The 19451-nt window shown below is 52.1% G+C and overlaps 1 protein-coding gene across 2 annotated transcripts in view; it reads right to left on the bottom strand.

Moving 5' to 3' along the window:
* The window catches only part of SMAD6 (SMAD family member 6), an 82702-nt gene extending 77852 nt beyond the window's left edge, over nucleotides 1–4850 (bottom strand). For both annotated transcript variants that reach the window (XM_035258969.3, XM_002753264.7), the window contains exon 1: nucleotides 3017–4850. In XM_035258969.3, the coding sequence (XP_035114860.2) occupies nucleotides 3017–3836 (820 nt within the window). In that variant the 5' untranslated portion in view covers nucleotides 3837–4850. The remainder of the gene's footprint in view (nucleotides 1–3016) is intronic.
* Nucleotides 4851–19451: the final 14601 nt, after the last annotated feature.

Below are 19451 nucleotides of genomic sequence, written 5' to 3'. Positions count from 1 at the left end.
AAGACACCCAAGGGGGAGGCAGAGCTGGGCCTGACTCCCAGGGGCTGAGAGGCCAGGAGGCCCCCAGCCCCTGCCCAGCAGAGGCGGGTCACCTGCTGAGGACCCCAGTTTCTGAGACCAGCCTGGAGCAGAGCAGGAGAGGGGAGAGAGGCCTCTGTGGCCTGGCATCTGCACATTAGCCCTCAGGGTTTCCCTCCAACCCCTTACTTTAGAGATGGGAAAAGCCCAAAGAGGAAATTTGCCCCAAGGCTCCAAAGCAAGTTGACCGGGATGGAGAGTGGGCTCTGAACAGCAGGGGTCCACACTGCCAATGAGGGGTCTCCTGTCACTGGGGCTACCTGCTGTGGCCGGTGGAGGTGGGGGGGAGGGGTGTGACTGCTGCCAGGTGGGAGTCCCCCTTTGCCAGTGTTCCAGCGTACTTTGCTCGCTAGCTGTGTGCCTGCGCTGTGTGTGTGCGCGTCTGCCTGCCCAGTGCCCGGGCCCTTTCCCCAGAGCCCTGGAAGGAGCAGTCTCCTTATCAGGACGCGCACCGCTGAGCCCCAGCTATGCGCCTGCCCAGTTACGGGAGCCAGGCTGGCGGCCAGGCGGCGGGGGCGGGGTGGGCAGCCCAGGGCTCCCCCAGCTCTCAGGCCAGCAACAAGAGGGTCAACCCGGCACATGCTGGAAACTCTTCCCTAGCCATCGGTCCTCCCAGCTGTCCCCAGGGTGGCTGAATGCGGGCCCCAGAGGCTAGCAGCTAGCAAAGAAGGTAGGGGAGGAGACTCGGGGTGCTGCAGCCCCCGCAACAGCGCCTCCTTCTGGGAGAAGGAGAAGAATCAAGTCCTAAGGCTTAGTTCAGATTTTGATGTGGAGAACGTTCCCAGAGCCACCCCCACTGACCACCACAGTAGCTGACAGGGGAGGTAACTCATCCAAAGTCAAACTGCAGGTTACTAGCTAGGCAGAGCCTAGGACTAGGTCCATAGTAAAGAACCCCTCTACTCCAGCTTGCCAGGTATCCCTTGACCTGTACCTGTCCAAGACCACCAAATGCAAACCAACACCCACGGCAACTCCTAGTCCAAGGAGTAGTAGCAGGAGCGGTCCTGTCCAAAGTCTCCAACTTTTTCACTCCTCCCCTCCCTGCCCACCCACCTGAGTGTGCCTGGCACCCTGACTGAGCTGGCTGGCTCCCTCTCCTCTGACCCATCCTCCAAGGCCCTGCTCCAGGTTGGAGCTGCAGAGCTCCTGCAGGTGATCCTATTACATACACACCCATAGCCTTCTGGTAGTTCAGACCCACAGACCTGGCCCTGCACACTTCCCTTCCTCCCCCATCTCTTCCCCATAAATCCCCCATGGGATTATGTTTCTTGAGGGCACAGATCCAACCCATACTTCCACTCTGCCAGCTGCAGCACCCAGCACAGTGCCTGGCCCAGAGTAGTTGCTCAACGAACATTTGTTGGCACACTGAAGTGGCGAGAGAGAAAAATACCTGCCAAGGGCTTCTACAAGAGTGGAATAGGCCCACTTAAAAAAAGAAAAAGATAAGCAGGAACAAGACAGCCAACCACAAACAGGGTCTCCTTCCCCAGAGGGAGGGAGGAGGCAGAGTTCAAAGAGGAGAGAAAGCCACTTTCAGGGAAGCTGTCAGGAAGGGGAAAAGAGTACACAGAAAGCCTGGCATGAGCCACAGGTCAGAGACTGCTCATAGCTCCTGAACTGGGCCTGGAGTGACCAGGAGGGGAGTAGGGTGCCTGATCAACATGGCCCCTCCACACCCACCCCCATCAATGCCCTCTATTCAGGAAGCATCACTGAGGAAAAACCTTTTTTCCTCTCCAGAAACTACTCCACACGCAAACAAGATACCTGGGACAAGTGCACAATCCCAGGCCCACCTTCCCCTTCCAAAGTGAGAGTCGGGAGACCTACAATCGGACCTTCCACGTGCTCCTAACCTGGGTGCTGACTCTCACCAGGGAAGCCAGAATGAAGGGACCCAGAGCCCTCTTGGGCTCAATAGCCTGTGACTCCCTGACAGTCCTACCCCTGCAAAACCCCAGTGCCACCTAATGGATTCCCATACATCCCTCAGAGGCTACAAGCTAACATGTGTGTTCCCCGCAGGGCAGAGTTCAGAGCAAGGCGAACGAAAGCTCATGACCTGCTGGGGCCTCCTGGCCTGCTGGGGCTTCTGCCTGTCTGGACCTGAGCACCAGGGCCTGGCCAGGTGAGCAAGGCTGACGGTGGGGTGTGTGCAGGGAATCTCAAGAGGAGAACAAAGAAGGGGGACAGTACTCAGAGGTCATCAAGTATCTGGCTTCTTCACCTACTCATGGATGCCTACAAGACCCTCAACGCTATACAAAAGCTGAACATACGAGAAGGAGGATGGGAGATCCTGGCACTTGACACCCAAGGGATGTGGGGAATAATAGCATGTGGGAAATAAAGAGGATGCTCTTTACTCCAGAGAGAGGCTACCTGCAAAGCTTTGTCCAAAGTATACAAAGGCATTAGTGAGATATTTGATGAACACTTGATTCTAGCTATGATTTGTGTACACCCAATTTTACAACTTACAGCTACTTGGACATAGAAATGCATAATATGGGTATGACCACATGCCTACAAATGCTAGAAGCCTGGGCACAGTCTGGGGCAGACTCTGGAATAGGGTTAGGAGGAGACAGCATCTACTTCTTTGACCTCTTGTTGGCCTGCCCTCTGCTTTCCCTGCCTATGAAGTTGGAACCTACATCATGTCCCTGAAACTGCACAGAGAAAACCACGACGTGCACCCTTTTAAGTTTACTGGAGCCTCGAGATAAAGCTGCCACTTGATGTGTGTGCTGGGACACCCACTCCCCTGGGCCGGGCTGAGACGCCTCCCCTGGGGGCTCCCACACTCCAAGGACACCCGGGGGAGCACCTGCAGCTGCGCCGACCTGCAGTGTCACAGTTAGAGAGAAGGCAAGGAAGGGGACAGGGAGAAGGAGCCGGGGACTCCCCGCTCCTGCATCGCGCTCACCTGGCCCGCAGAGCCGGCTGAAGTGGTAGGGGTTGCAGCACACGGTGGGGCCGTCGGCGGCGGCGGCGAAGCTGTGACAGCCACACAGGGGCTTCAGCTCCACGGCGTGCTGCAGGTCGGGCCAGCGGAAGAGGCGGCCGAGCAGCAGCTGCGGCGGCGCGGGCTGGCCGCCCAGGCGGAGGTCGGCGCGCGGCACCAGCACGCAGCCGCCCAGCACGCCGCCGCGGGACTCCACCGCCTCCAGCAGCGTGTCCAGCGAGCGCTCCTTGAGCCGCTTCAGCAGCGAGTACGTGACCGTTTCGAGTTCCTGCTCCAGCAGCAGCAGCCGTGAGCGCGCTTCGCGACTCCGCCCGCCGCCCGCCGGCTCCAGGGCCGCCCCGGCCTGGGGGTCGCTGGCGTCCCGGGGAGCGCCGGCGGCGTCCCGCTCCGAAAAGAGACAGCAGGTCACCGTCTCGCAGTCACTCTCGGGCAGCCAGCCCGGGCCTCCTGGCTCCGCCAAGTCCAGCAGGGAGCTCCCAGCGCCGGCCCCTGGCTCCGACAAGGGCCTAGGGGAGCCCCCTGCGCGCCGGCGCCTCCCCGCGCTCTGGGCGCCTCGCTGTCCCACTGCGTCCCGGGGCCGCCGCGAGTCTACCAGGCGGACTTCGGAGCTGCCGCAGCCTCCGCCCTCTCGTGCCCGCGGGGCCGGCTCAGCTCGGCTGCCCAAGCTCCCATCCTCGTCGCCGCCGCCGCCGCCGTCGCCGCTGCCGCCTTCCTCCCGGTCGGGGACCACACGACTTCGCCAAAGTCGCCGCACCAGCCCCGAGCGTTTGGACCTGAACATACGATATCCTTTGGCGCCAGGGGTGGGGGGGAGGCGGTCTCCGGTTACCGGGGGTCCGTTCCCTCAGCGAGGCGCCGGCTGCGCGGGTCGCAGCCCCACATGAAGCACCGCAGCGGAGCGCCGTGCAGACCGCGCACAGCCTGTCGTCGAAGGGGCGCCGCAGGGCTGCAACATGAGGGAGCTCGCCGAGGCGGGACGGCCGGGAACACGCGCAAGCCGAGCCGCAGTCCGCGCGCGGCCAGCGGCTACATGGACCGCAGTGGCGGGGCTGCTCAACAACTCCAGCCCCCGCGCTTTAGGGGGGCTGCAGGCGGCGCGTCGCCAGAAAGACCCCACATGGGCCGGCGAGCCTTCAGAAGTTGCGCGGCTGGTCCATGAGCACAAAGCGCTCGCGCCGAACTCCCAAACGGGTATTGAAAGCCCTGCCTTTTAAACCCAAGCGCTTAACTACATGGGCTTTTCCTGCAGGATCCGAAAGGCAGGCTTGTTGATACCCCCAGCTCCCTTCTTACGCCCTGCAAAAAGAAAAAAGAAAAAAAAAGGAAAGAAAGAAAAGGAAATCCCAAACAAAACCTAAATCCCTGGATTTGCATGCACGAAAGGCCAACTCCGTCTCAGGTCCCAGGCGCTAGATGCACTTGGAGCGAGTTTCCCCTGGACGCGGGTGTCAACACATGAGTGGAAGCTGTAAAAATCCCGAAGAGCTGCTGGGATCCTTAATTTAAAATGCAATCCACCGAGGCAGAGGTCGCAGCCCGCCCTACGCTGCGCTCGGACGCTCCGGGCGCGGAGGCTGCCGAGGTCGCCCCTCCTCCCCCCTTCACAAAAGTGCCTCCCGGTGGCCCCGGGGTCCCAGCGAGGTCTGGCGAGGCAGCGCCCGGCGGCTTTTTCTCTCGGCTCGACTCCCTCGATCGCTCCCCCGCTCGGCTCTCTCTCTCTTTTTTGTTCTCCTCAAACGCACACTGAGGGCCCCCGGAGGAGCGCCGCGGAGTCATTGGCTGCCTCCCATCATATGCCAGTCTAGACACTTTGGCGGCTCCGCGGCGCTGATTGTTGCGCAAACAAGGTTTCAAGTTTCTTAACTCTTAAAGGAGAACACGTCCCATTGCAGGTCCCAAGGCTCCAAGGGGCAGGCTCCCGAGGCGGGCGGAGCTCGGGCCCCCGCCCCACACACCACCCCGGCACCCCCGCCCCAGGCCTGACAGGACCCGCGGCCTGCTTTCTGATTTGCGTTGCGCCCCGGGCACGGATGCGAGCGATCACACACACGCGCGCGCGGACACACACACACACACACACACAGGGTTACACAAACCACGGGGAGGAGCACGGGGGCTCGGCGGACGCTCTGAGACTCGGACGCAGACGGGGCGCTTTGCCTATCCCTGACTTGTGCACAAACTTAGAAACACAGTTTACACTTTAAAGTTGTCCCAAACCCCCATTCCAGGGCAGGCTAATAAAAATGGGTGTGCTTGTGTGTGCCTTCCTGGGCTGAGCCTCTGAGGAGCAGGGGGCAGGTGATATGTTGCGGTAGCGGATTTTCCGTGACTGCACGAGGGGCTCCACGCTCCCTGCACAAAGTCGGGGGTAGCTCTGCCTGGCCAAACTGGGTGCTTAGGACGCTTTGCGCACGACGGCTCCAGGCTCGTCCGGAGTGGGGAGATGGAGAGGGTGGGGTAGAGGCGGGGAGTGTCTACTCGCTGGCTCCTCTCGGTCGCCACGGCCCTCCCTCGGAACGAGGCTGGCGGCTGGCCGGCCGGGCCCCCTTCAGACTGGGTGCTTCCTCTCCCTTCCCCAGTTTACTCTCCGCACCTCAGAGACGGCTGTGGGTGAGGGATCACGCTTTCCCTGGTTTCCACGCAAAAATGGGGGTGGGCTGCGGGAGGGATGGGGGCGCGGCGGCAGCAGCCTGACGCCTGGCGCGGGAAGAGTTAAGGCAGCTCCTGCCCCTGGAGCCGGCGCGGCGGGGTACCTCCTCGGGCGCGCTCGCTCGTCCGAGGGTGGCAAAAGTTCAAGCTTGTAAAGTCGGGATTGGTCCCGCGCGGAGGGGAAAAAAGGCCTGGCCCCCCTCCGCCCCCGGGCGCGGCGCCGATTGGCCAGACTGCGAGGCCGGCACCGCCCTCTCCCCCCGCGCGCGGCGGCCCCACCCACGGCGCGGCGCCCCGCCCCTTTCCGGGCAGGAGCCTGGCCGCGCGCTGAATGAAAGAAATTCCGCTATTCTCATTGGCCGGGGGCTAGGCGCCATTCCCCAGCCTTGGCCTCCTGGCGCTGGCGAGCGGGTCTCCCTCGAGGGTGGCCACGCGTGGGGCTGGCCTGGGGAGTGTGCGGCGGTGTGAGCCCCCGGGCGGGCCCTGAGGGAAGAGTGGTATTTGCAAGCAGGATTCAGAACCATTTGCTGAGCTTCACCTGAGGTCAGGTACTGTTCGCGCTGCGCTCTCTGGAAGTGGCAGTTGTTCCCAGAATGAAAGGTCGGACTCAGAAACTTCCTCACACCCATCCGCTACTACTTTGGCCAAATTAAATTAGCCGTCCTAGCCACACTTTCTTATTTGAAACCGCGGATGAGGATGCCTGCCGTTCGTGCTTCACAGAACCACGAGGGTCCCAGGAGATAGTGCAGGTTAAATTCAAATCGCAAGCGAACAGCAGGATGACTTTTCACAAGTAAACAAACACACGTGATGTCACCAACACCCAAAAACCAGCGCGACCGGCACCCCAGAAGCCCGTCTTGTGTAAGTCACTTTTCGCTTTGGGGAAATTAATACATCTTAAAATACAAAGAGAAACTAAATGTATTTTCTTTTATCCCCGTGTCTGCTCTTTGAGTGTGGATTACAATAATAATAGTTCATGCTTATTGAGTCGTTACTATGGGCAAGGTAATGTTCCAGGATTTAGGTAATTCTCACAACACTTAACAGATACTATCATTAATATATAAGCACTGAACATAGTTACTATTATTATCTACACTTACAGATGAGGAAAGCTGAGGCACAGGAACGCACTCCTGTAACTTGCCAGTAAAACAAGGATGGCACTGACAATACTAACGTGCTAAAACCAGAGGGTCAGGAACCAGCGCGCCTGCTCATCCTGGCTGGAAGTGGGGTGGAGGTCTGTGTTGCCAGATTACACTCTTCAAGAAGGGATTTCCAAAGAGGCCCACCTGCTGAATCAAAGTGTCAGGGGTTGAGGTCCCCAGACTACAACATTTTGGGGATAGGTATGGTTGTGACTACCATTTTATTTTTATATTTTATTTTATTTATTTATTTTGAGACAGAGTCTTGCTCTGTCCCCCCATCTGCAGTGCAGTGGTGTGATCTCCGCTCACTGCAGCCTCCGCCTCCCAGGCTCAAGTGATTCTCGTGCCTCAGCCTCCCAAGAAGCTGGGACTACAGGCTTGCACCACCCTGCCTGGCTAATTCTTGTATTTGTAGTAGAGATGGGGTTTCACCATGTTGGCCAGTCTGGTCTCGAACTCCTAACCTGAAGTGATCCACCCGCCTCAGCCTCCCAAAGTGCCGGTATTATAGGCGAGAGAGTTACCAGCATTTTGTAGATAAGGATGCTGAAGCACAAAGGCTTGCACAAAGTAACTTGTAGTTACTGGCAGAGGCCGGATTAAAACCCAGACAGTTTGGCTAAAGAAGGCGTGTGCTTGTGTAATGGGAAGCAAAGGAAATGGGCCGACAGGAAGAAGGATTACCAGCAGGTAACCTGCAGGACCTCCCCTGAGGGCAGGGACTTATGTGCTTCCACAGTTGCTCAGCACAGAGCCCTAGGGGCTCCCTTCCCCCCACTTCCACCCCCATGCCTCTCTGAGGTACCATGGCCTCCCAATCTGCAGAGTTCCTGGAGGAGCACGCTCAGAGATGCCCCAGTAGCCTCAGACCAAGGAGAGACTGCAGCAGTGACCTTTCTCAGGAGACCTCCCTTCTTTGCTGGGCAGTAATGGGCAAAATCTGGCATCATCTCTTGCTCACTGGGAGACGTGGCATGGTTCCTGATGTGCTCAGGAATGATGCTGAATGAAGCTCTCTGAAACCAGAGTCCCATGGGCCTAAATTCAGTACTGACCCTACTGACCTCCCTCAACGCTATAAGCCTTGGGATTTTCATCTGTGAAGTAGAAATAAGAATCATGCTGGAGGCCGGCGCAGTGGCTCACGCCTGTAATCCCAGCACTCTAGGAGGCCAAGGTGGGCGGATCACGAGGTCAGGAGATCGACACCATCCTGGCTAACATGGTGAAACCCCATCTCTACTAAAAATACAAAAAATTACCCGGGCATGGTGGCACATGCCTGTAGTCCCAGCTACTCAGGAGGCTGAGGCAAGAAAATCGCTTGAACCTGGGAGGCAGAGGTTGCAGGGAGCCGAGATCGTGCCACTGCACTCCAGCCTGGGTGACAGAGCAAGACTCCATCTCAAAAAAAAATCATGCTGGAGGTGGTTGACAAAATTAAGTGACAAGAGGACCTAGAAGCAGCCCTCGTTACAGGAGCCCTCGTTGCATCTGAATGAAGGTAATTCAGGAAGGGAAGGGCAGTGGTAGTCCTGCTGTCCTCGGATTCCTAGGGCCCATCCAGCCTGGAGCCTGGCACGCGTTGTGACCACTAGAGGGTGTGTGTGGCTGGGCCCGGCAGGGCAGGGCCAAACTACAGCTTAAAAACACCCTCCCCCGAGGCTGCCAGACGGAAGAGCAAGCTCCAAATCCCTAGGGATGTAGGAAAAAGAGAGGAAAGGAAGAAGGCAGGGTCCCTGATGCTTATCCCCAGGTCTCTGCACCCAAGTTACTCACAAAATAACTCACAAGTAACTCTGACCCCCTCAGATTCAAATCTACCCCCCACTTTGTTATTCCAGTATTTTCCCCAAAGCACTCTATGCTTCTGCTTTACTGGGCTTGTCCCATTTCAAAACCATACACTCTTTTATCTGTTCTCCTCTACCTTTGGGATATAAGCTCCACAAGGGATGGCGAACGTAGCAGGCCCAGGCTACCTACAGCAGTGTGGAGGCAGCAGAGTCAGAAACAGGCCAGTGAGCCTGTCTGTGCCATTGAAAAGCTAAATCACATAAGACAGCTCTTGCCCCATTTATTCTTTCTGGTCCCTAGTTCAATGTCTGTCACATAGCGGGCACTCAATAAATATTTGTAGGGTGGTTGAATGAAAATCCCTCACTTAACTCCATACTTAACCCTGTGCCAAGCACATCAGTAGCTCATCAAATCCGCCAAGCACATCAGTAGCTCATCAAATCCCCCAAGCAACACAGTGAAGGAGGTATTATTCTTCCTAGACCCATATTTTTAGAGAAGGAAACAGAGACGTTAAGTAACTTGTTGCAGATCACACAGTGAGTAGGTAGTAGAGTCAAGACTTGAACCCATAGCTGCTTGAGATGTGTGTGCATCTTCTTAATTCCTAGTCCTAGAAAAAAAAAAACAGTCCCTTGCCCTTGGGAAATGTCCCACATTACTGGAAAGGCACAAGGCATGAAACAGCAGAAATCATGGAAGGGAAAAGTTACATCTGGGTGGTGGGAAAGGGACAGTATTTAGAGCTATCACTTATGAACAGAGACACCACAGAGGGGATCTGAGCCACCTCTTGCTATAGACAGGTGGTTTGGCAGGGAGACTGAGTCGTCAAGACCCACTTCATAAGAGACTGATGGATAAACCAGGGTCTCATTTATTAACTTTGAAGGCCCAAATTTTATAGACTAACTACAGGCCCAAGTGGCTAAGTGGCATTCTCTCCGCCTTTGGAAGGTAAATCTGCTTGGTCAACATAGCCCCAAATGGGAGACAACCTTGGGCAGTGTGGTAAACAACCCAATGAATGCTCTGGACCCTCTCTGCCTTGGAAAATGCACATGTGGATGAATGGAACTTTGTGTTCATTCATTTAACACATAATTACTGAGCTCCTACTGAGTGCCAGGCCCTCTTCTAGGTGCTACCAATCCTGCAGTAAGCAGAACACAAAAATTCCTCAACTCAAGGAGTCTAAGGGGAAGATCACAACAAAATAACCAGGTACCCAGTGGATTGGAAGGTAAAGGTGCAAGGTCAAAAATAAAGCAGAGAAGAAGAGAGAGGAGTGTTAGGAGCAGGCAGGTTGCGGTTTAGGGAAAGTGGTCAGGGAAGGCTTTCCTGAGAAGGTGACATTTGAGCTAGGTCTTGATGGTGGGGGTAGAGTGAGAAGAAAGCTAGCTATGATGCTCTCTGGGGGAAGAATGTCACAGGCACAGAGAACGGCAAGGGCAAGGGCCCTGAAACAGGAGCAGACCTGGCACGTTCCAGGATCATCAAAAGAGTAATGACATCAGAGTAATACTGGGGGCAGATTGTAGGTTCGCATAGGCTATTGTTGGGTCTTTGGCTTGTCATCCGAGTGATTTGGGAGCCCCTGGAGGTTCCGAGCAGAGAAGGAACAAAATCTCCCTCTGTTCCAACAGGCTGCCTTGAACTGCCTTGTGAACTGACTGCAAGGGGGCGGTGGGAGCAGGGCTGGGTAGGAGGTTGTGGCCGCGGTCCAGGCCAGAGGCCATGGTGGCTTGGACCAGGGTGGGAGCAGTGGATGTGGGGGAGCAGCAGCTGGATCCTGGACATTTTATATATCCTGAGGATACAGCCAGCATGGTTTGCTGTCATATCTTTGAAAGTATAAAGGAACATCTGAGGCTGGGTGCAGTGGCTCATCTCTACAATTCCAGTACTTTGGGAGATCGAGGCGGGCAGATCACCTGAGGTCAGGAGTTCAAGACCAGCCTAGCCAACACAGCAAAACCCTGTCTCTACTAAAAGTACAAAGATTAGCTGGCATCGTGGGGAGTACTTGTAATCCCAGCTACTCAGGAGGCTGAGGCAGGAGAATTGCTTGAACCCAGGAGGCAGAGGTTGCAGTGAGCCGAGATCACGTCACTGCACTCCAGCCTAGGCAACAAGAGCGAGATTCCATCTCAAAAAAAAAAAAAGAACATCTGAACAGTGTACCCATGTCATTGATGTTTAATCTTTTACTGGTAATAGCAATGATAGCATTAGGAGGTCGTTTTGAAGATCGAAATGCTTAGTGCAGTGTCTGGCACCTACTAAGTGCTCAATTTAAAGTAGTTTTTATTAGTGAAATGAGCATGGAGTCATTCACTCCCAAGTTAAGCCGCTGAACTAAAAGCAGCCCTGCAAACTGTTTAACCTCTGTGACCCTCAGTTCCCTTGCCTGTAAAATGGACCGACTTGACCAAGGTGGAAATTAAATGAATAAAGTTCTGGCACACTGTGGGGCTCAGCAGCTCGATAAGCCGATTAATGGGCTGACTAAGCGTAGTTACCTACCTCATTTGGTCATTGTGAGAGTTGATTGAGATAATATGTGCAAAGCATTTGAAGCTACCACTGTTATTCTGCTCCTTATGTACCAATAGGGGAGGGCCATGCCCTGGACATTATCAGCTTTCAAAAATATTGCATGGATGAATGAATGAATGAGCAAAGTGCAGTGAGTTTCATGGTTGTTAAAAGGGATGGAGGCAGTTGCACAGAGGCCAGGGTGAGGACGGTGAGCCTGCATTACCTGGATCCATCCTCCTCAAACTGGGCTAATGTGGGGCCTTTTGGAATCAAGGGATTTTTTTGGAGAGCTTAGTTCATTCACAGATGTTAGGGAAATTTACTTATTTATTTATTTATTTCATTTTCTTTTTTTTTTAAGACAGATTTTCGCTTTTGTCACCCAGGCTGGAGTGCAAAGGAGTGATCTCAGGTTACTGCAACCTCCACCTCCCAGGTTCAAGTGAGTCTCTTGCCTCAGCCTCCCTAGTAGCTGGGATTACAGGTGACTCCACCACACCCAACTAAGTTTTTGTATTTTCAGTAGAGACAGGGTTTTACCATGTGGGCCAGGCTGGTTTCGAACTCCTGACCTCAGGTGATCCACTGGCCTCGGCCTCCCGAAGTTCTGGGATTATAGATGTGAGCCACCACGCCAGCCCAGAAATTTTTATATTACATTTGTAATATATTTGATCTTTAATATTAAAGCTAACCCAGATATATCAGGGAATAGAATGCACAATTCTCATGAGTTCTAAACAGATTTGAGAAACTTTTTTGTCGGGGGGAGTGTCGTTCTTTCACCCAGGCTGGAGTGCAGTGGCACAATCTCAGCTCACTGAAACCTCTGCCTCCTAGGTTCAAGTGATTATCCTGCCTCAGCTTCCTGAGTAACTAGGAATACAGGCGTCAGCCACCACACCCGGCTGATTTTTGTATTTTTAGTAGAGACAGGATTTCACTGTGTTGGTCAGGCTGGTCTCAAACTCCTGGTCTCACGATACGCCCACCTCGGCCTCCCAAAGTGCTGGAATTACAGGCCTGAGCCACTGCACCCAGCCTGAGATGGGAGACTTCTCATCAAGCATGTCACGGTCACTATGAGCAGCATCAGACCCTGACCTCAGACTGATCGCAGACCTGACCCCGGCCCTCCTGAAGGAGGCTCACTCTTCCAACTTTCAGGGAATTGTAGAAGCCCTCATTTGAGAAACGATAGCCAGGGATGTGCCACATTTTGGTGCTTGGCTATAATTTGACAGAGCATTTCTACTGGGCACTTACTATGGGCATTTACTGCAGGGAGCCCTGCCCTTCAGCCACTAGGAGTTTATTTGAAGATACGTCTGCATTCAATCACTCTTCTATAGCATGGCCAGAGAGAGCCTTCTAGCAGTCCTCTCTGACTATCAGGCTTCCGGATTGAGAAAGCTCTAGTAAATCCCAGTGGCTAACCAGCTAAAGAGTAACCTCCCAGCCCTGTTAGGAGCGGGTCTCACTTCATCTCCCCTACCCGGCTCCACCCATGAATCCTGAACAAGAGAAGGCTGCTTTCTGGAAAACCCCAAAGGGCCCCACCTGCTCTCTGATATCCCAGACTTTGCACTTGCTGGTTCATCTACCTGGAATGTCCTTCCTCCCATTCCTCTGGGCAAATTTTTTCCCCCTTTCTCCCCAGTGACTAGCCCAAAGCTATCTTCCTTGCACTGCCCTGGCATTTTACATTCCTGCTTCCCAGGGCTGGAGAGAATTTGTCCACATTGAAGAGACCCTCAAGAGCAAAGCCTGAGTCTTCCTCATTTCTGCACCTCCTAACCCAGCACCCAGGAGGTGCTCCCTTTTAGGGAGAGGAGGAGGATCTTAACTTTTGATAGAAGTAGCCAAACTGGGTACCCCAGAGAAATTCTACCAATTTCCACTCCCTGCAGCAATGCCCACACGTCAACCCTGCAATTCCAGTTTATACATATACCATACAGATGTGCTTGCATATGAGTGAAATGATATATGTATAAGGTCATGTATTGTATAAATGAAAGGGGGGAGTTAGGCTCCATAAGGTTACTTTATAGCAAAAGGAAAGAGATTGGAAACAACCTTAACTTTATCAATACAAGATAAAGAAATTAGTACTAGTTAAATTATGGTATATCATCCAGCTGTTGAAAAAGAAGGAGGGAGCCTCCCCGTCCCATATAAAAAGATAAAACAGGCTATGCATGGTGGCTCATGCCTGTAATCCCAGCACTATGGGAGGCTGAGGCCAGCAAATCACCTGAGGTCAGGAGTTCAAGACCAGCGTGGCCAACATGGTGAAACCCCATCTCTACCCAAAATACAAAAATTAGCTGGGCCTGGTGGCACATGCCTGTAATCCCAGCTACTCGGGAGGCTGAAGCAGGAGAATTGCTTGAACCCAGGAAGTGGAGGTTGCAGTGAGCCGAGATTGCACCATTGCACTCCAGCCTGGGTGACAAGAGTGAAACTCCATCTTGAAAGAAAAAAAGAAGATCAAGACATTAACTAACAATGTGTATGCTACAATTTGCATGAAATTTTTAAAAGCATATATGCTTGTATGCACATAAATGTTGGAAAGATACACGATAACCTTGTGTAAATGGTTGCTTCTGGGGAAGGAAACCAGAAGGCTAGAAAGCTGGGTAAATTAACTCCTTTTTTTTTTTTGAGATGGAGTTTTGCTCCCGTTACCCAGGCTGGAGTGCAATGGCACGATCTCGGCTCACGGCAATCTCTACCTCCTAGGTTCAGGCAGTTCTCCTGCCTCAGCCTCCCGAGTAGCTGGGATTACAGGCACGTGCCACCATGCCCAGCTAAATTTTTGTTTGTATTTTTAGTAGCGATGGGGTTTCACCATGTTGACCAGGATGGTCTCGATCTCTTGACCTTGTGATCCACCCGCCTCGGCCTCCCAAAGTGCTGGGATTACAGGCTTGGGCCACCGCGCCCGGCCTAAATTAACTCTTAAACCCATATGCACCTGGTTTTTTGTTTGCTTGCTTGTTTTTATTCTATTAAATAGGTAATACTTGAACTTGGTACAAAATATAAGCGATACCAAAGATTCAATACAAAAGGGGCCTCCCTCTCTCGCCTGCCCTTGGCCTTCTTGGTGTATATCCTACAGTACTTCCTGAATGTTTGTACCATGAGCTGAATTACCCATTCAGAAACAATTAAGTCAGGGCCAGGCATGGTGGCTCATGCCTGTAATCCCAGCATTTGGGGAGGCCGAGGCAGGCAGATCAGGAGGTCAGGAGTTTGAGACCAGCCTGGCCAACATAATGAAACCCTGTTTCTACTAAAAATACAAAAATCAGCCAGGTCTGGTGGCACACACCTGTAGTACCAGCTACTTGGGAGGCTAAGACAGGAGAATTTCTTGAACCTGGGAGGCGGACGTTGCAATGAGCTGAGACCTGGTCACTGCACTCCAGCCTGGGTGACAGAGTGAGACCTCTCCTCAAAAACAATTAAATTAGAGCCAGGTACACCGGTAGTCCCAGCTACTTGTGAAGCTGAGACACAAGGATTGCTTAAAGCCAAGAGTTTGAGGCTAAAATATGTTCTGACCATGCTTTGAATAACCACTGCACCCCAGAGCCTGGCAACATAGTGAGACCCTGTCTCAAACACACACACACACACACACACACACACACACACAGTCAAATATTTTAAAATAATAAATATATTATTAAAATAGTAAATATTTGTTGAAGAAAGGAAGAAATCAACAAAAGAATTGTTGATAAACCATTAAGTACATGAAACAGTTCAGTAATCTACAAAGCGGAACACCAAGTGACAAACGAAACGACAAAAACAAGAGATCTAAGTAAGAAGTGACGACAGCCGGAGCGCGCACCCTGTCTTGTCTTGCTTTAGTTTCCTGTGTGTACATCTTCTCTTCCTAGCCAGACCAGGGCAGACTTTATGCTCTTATTTACTTCCCAGAGTGAGGCGTACAGAAAGCATGTAATAAACATTCCTTGCTTAATTCCCACTAGCCTGAGCCATGCTCTGGAAAGGGCTGAGGGACACAGTCTCCAGTGCCCTCAGGCCATTATGACTTCCAGGGGCCTTGGACACTGTCTCCACAGGCCCCTTCTCCCATACAATTTTAAAAATATAGTGTACTGGCATCAAAATAAATGAAATCCAGGCTGGACTTATTGTTATATATTTATTATTACTATTATTATTATTATTGTTTTAAAGAAAATTAAAATGACCCAAGAGTGGTAGCTCATGCCTGTAATCCCAACACTTTGGGAGACCGAGGTGGGCAGATCACGAGGTCAGGAAATCGAGACTATCCTGGCTAACACAGTGAAACCCTGTCTCTACTAAAACACACACACACACACACACACACAATTAGCTGAGTGTGGTGGCACGTGCCTGTAGTCCCAGCCAGTGGGGAGGCTGAGGCAGGAGAATCCCTTGAACCCAGGAAGTGGAGGTTGGAGTGAGCCGAGATCGCATCACTGCACTCTAGCCTGGGTGACAGAGTGTGACTCCGTCTCAAAAAAAGAAAATTAAAATGAAAACATTTTGTAGGCCGCCTAAAATATCATGGGCCCTAGGCCCTGGACCTGCTGTACCTAATGGATAAGTCAGCCCTGGGCCTGTACCTTGGGCATGACTGGCATTCAGTAAACAAGCACTGCTTCTAGGAGCAGCCTGGCTCAGAGAAATACACATTGGCTTTAGAATCGTGAAGACCTGGATTTGATCCCAGCTCCAGCACTTACCCTCTGGGCAACTGTAAAGCAAACACTAAGGCTTCCTGAGCTCAGAATCCTCCCTGTTAAAATGCAGGGCTGTCCTGAGGATTAGAAATAATGTATGATGCTTAATAAACGCCCATTACTACTGGTTGATCTGTCCCCAGAATGGAAGGGGTGCACTGGAGGTGGGCCAGGTACGTGGTTGGCATGGAGAACACTGACCACAGCCAGGAGTCCTGGCCCCTTCAGAGGGAGAGATGGAAGTAATGGTGGGAGGTGGCCTTCTCTTAGTATAAGTCTGGAGCAGATAAGGAAAGATTAAAATTCAGAATCAAGTTTCTGCTCAGCGGTTCTCAGCTTTGGCTGTGTATTAGCGGCACCTGGGTGTTTTAAAAAAAACTACTAAATCACAATCCCCACCCCAAACCGATTTAATCAGAATATTTGGTGTGGGGCCCAAGTGTGTTGACTGGTTATTTTTGTTTCTTTAGCTCCCCAAGGTGATACTAGTATGGGACAGGATTCAAGATCTCCATGGCTGTACCTATAGATGGAAAGGGTGAGTGATCTGTCTTGTCTAGCAAACAACTTCTCACCTCAATAACATTTAAGACCATGAATTCTTGGTGGCTGCCAGGAGTGGATTGAAAGTGGGCAAACATCAGTTGTAGGAAGCCCTCACAAGACCCTGTACCAACAAAGTATTCTTTGTTTGTTGTTTGTTTGTTTTTGAGATGGAGTTTTGCTCTTATTGCCCAGGCTGGAGTGCAATGGCACAATCTTGGCTCACGACAACCTCTGCCTGTCAAGTTCCAGCGATTCTCCTGCCTCAGCCTCCCGAGTAGCTGGGATTACAGGCATGTGCCACCACCGGCTAATTTTGTATTTTTAGTAGAGATGAGTTTTCTCCATCTTGGACAGCCTCGTCTTGAAGTCCTGACCTCAGGTGATCCGCCCGCCTCAGCCTCCCAAAGTGCTGGGATTACAGGCATGAGCCACCATGCCCAGCCCAAAGTATTCTTTTCTTTTTTTTGAGACGGAGTTTCGCTCTTGTTGCCCAGGCTGGAGTGCAATGGCGCGATCTCCACTCACCACAACCTCCGCCTCCTGGGTTCAGGCAATTCTCCTGCCTCAGCCTCCTGAGTAGCTGGGATTACAGGCACGTGCCACCATGCCCGGCTAATTTTTTGTATTTTTAGTAGAGACGGGGTTTCACCATGTTGACCAGGATGGTCTTGATCTCTTGACCTCGTGATCCACCCACCTCGGCCACCGAAAGTATTCTTTTCTTAAAGACAGCTTCCCAAATTGCAGTTTCAGGCTGCATCCAGCCTGAATCCATCCCTGCAGGTGCTGTTTTTAACCCAAAACCTTGCTGAGCCCCCAGTTAAAAGGGACCAGAGCATGCCCCACTCCCCCAACAGGGAGTAACTAAGAAGAAACAGAACTTAACCCAGCAAGCAATGGGTGGGTTTCTGCAAGGGTGGACTGCAGGCCCCTCTACCTGAAGGCCTAGGTGTAACTAACCTGGGCCATCTCAGGCCCATTGAATCAGCATCTCTGTGTTAGGCCAGAGGCTGCATTTTTTACCTGCTCCTGAGGGGTTTCTTACACACGGTTAACATTTTTGAGTTAAGAAAGGATGTACATTTCAATCCGGAAAAAGGTTAAATGTTAGATATATATGTAAGAAAATCATCAAGGTTTACACGTAAGATGTATGCTTTACACACCTGACTCAAAAGACAAAAGAGAATCTACCGGCCATGAGTCAACAGCTTTGGGAAGGAGAATCAGGGGAGGCTGCCTGGAAGAGGAGATTTTTGAGCTGGGGCTAGATGGGCAGAGAAACAGTGAACAGAGCAGAGGGAGTTGTGAGGTCCAAAAAGAGACTCTTGTAGCAATCGCAGCGGAGAAGTGGAGTGGAAATGGAGGGAGGGTTGGTTCTGAGACCTTGTCAGTTAGCTGCCTCATCCCCACCCAGGAGCAGGGTGTCCTCAGAGGACCAGGGGCTGTGTGGTCAGCAAAGGTAGCCCATGTAAACTCCCAACTTGCCTGCAAGTGCATCCAGGTCATTCTCCCCAACAAGACAGCATTGTTTGGGGTTCCAATGCAGGGCAAGAAAAACAGAGAGCCCAATTGTCCCTGTCATCGTGGGTATATAATTTATAATAATGTCAGCTATTAAAGGATTTCTGGTAATTAACTGACAGTGGTGTGCTATTTCACTGCATTTTTGCCTGCCATAATGATCTTGAACTTTGCAAAGCAGTTTTGAACTTGCTCAAAATAAGCCCTGAATACAAAGAAGGGTGAGAGAATTCCAAATGAGGAGTAAGAGGGGTTGGACAAAATGGGGCTGTCCTCCTCCCAGGAAGAGGGATGCACTGTGCAGAGCCATGGAGGCTGAGGCCCCCTGTCTTCCCAGGGAGCTACCCACCCAGGAAAGTGCCTGTCAGCCCAGAATGATCAGTAAAGCAAGTCAGCTGTTTCACGTTAATGTGATAAGTTGCATATTTTCCTTTTTTTTTTTTTTTTTTTTGAGACAGAGTCTCACTCTGTCACCCAGGCTGGAGTGCAGTGGTGCTATTTTGGCTCACTGCAACCTCTGCCTCCCATGTTCCAGCGATTCTCCTGCCTCAGCCTCCCAAGTAGCTGGGACTACAGGTGTGTGCCACCACTCCCGGCTAATTTTTTGTATTTTTTATTAGAGATGGTGTTTCGCCATATTGGCCAGGCTGGTCTCAAAGTCCTGACCTTGTGATCTGCCTGCCTCAGCCTCCCAAAGTGCTGGGATTACAGGCGTAAGCCACTGCACCCAGCCTTTTTTCTTTTTTTTTTTTTTTGAGGCAGAGTCTCACATAAAAGAAGTCGGAAGATTAATAGCTCAGGCCTGGCATGGAAGGCTCAAAAGCCATCAGGGACTTAGCTCTTCTCTCTGTTCTTCCATCTTCGGTGTATGGTGTTTTTTTTTAGTTTCTTTTCTTTTTTTTTTTTTTTTGAGACGAAGTTTCCCTCTTGTTGCCCAGGCTGGAGTGCAATGGAATGATCTCAGCTCACCATGACCTCCACCTCCTGGGTTCAAGCGATTCTCCCACCGCAGGCTCCCAAGTAGCTAGGATCACAGGCACGTGCCGCCATGCCCGGCTAATTTTGTATTTTTAGTAGAAACGGGGTTTCTCCGTGTTGGTCAGGCTGATCTCAAACTCCTGACCTCAGGTGATCTCCTGACCTCCCAAAGTGCTGGGGTGTGGCTTTTATCTCAAAGGTTGCTTCATAATCCATCGTGACTTCCAGGGTTCCAGCCATCACATCTATAACCTGGACCAAAGAAGGAAAGGTGGAAGGCAAAAAAAAGGGTGCTTCTTGTCTGACTCAGCAGCCTTGATGCAGTCTTTCCCCCAGTCTCATACAATGCTTTGATTCACATCTTTTTTTTTAAATCCCACCAATTTATTTCCAGTGTTAGAGAACATCTCCCTCTTTCCAGACATAGTAACTAGA

Source organism: Callithrix jacchus, chromosome 8 (genome assembly GCF_049354715.1).
Source record: "Callithrix jacchus isolate 240 chromosome 8, calJac240_pri, whole genome shotgun sequence".
Lineage (NCBI taxonomy): Eukaryota > Metazoa > Chordata > Mammalia > Primates > Cebidae > Callithrix > Callithrix jacchus.
The sequence above is the reverse complement of the archived record's forward strand: the minus strand, read 5'-3'. Positions and strand labels throughout refer to the sequence as shown.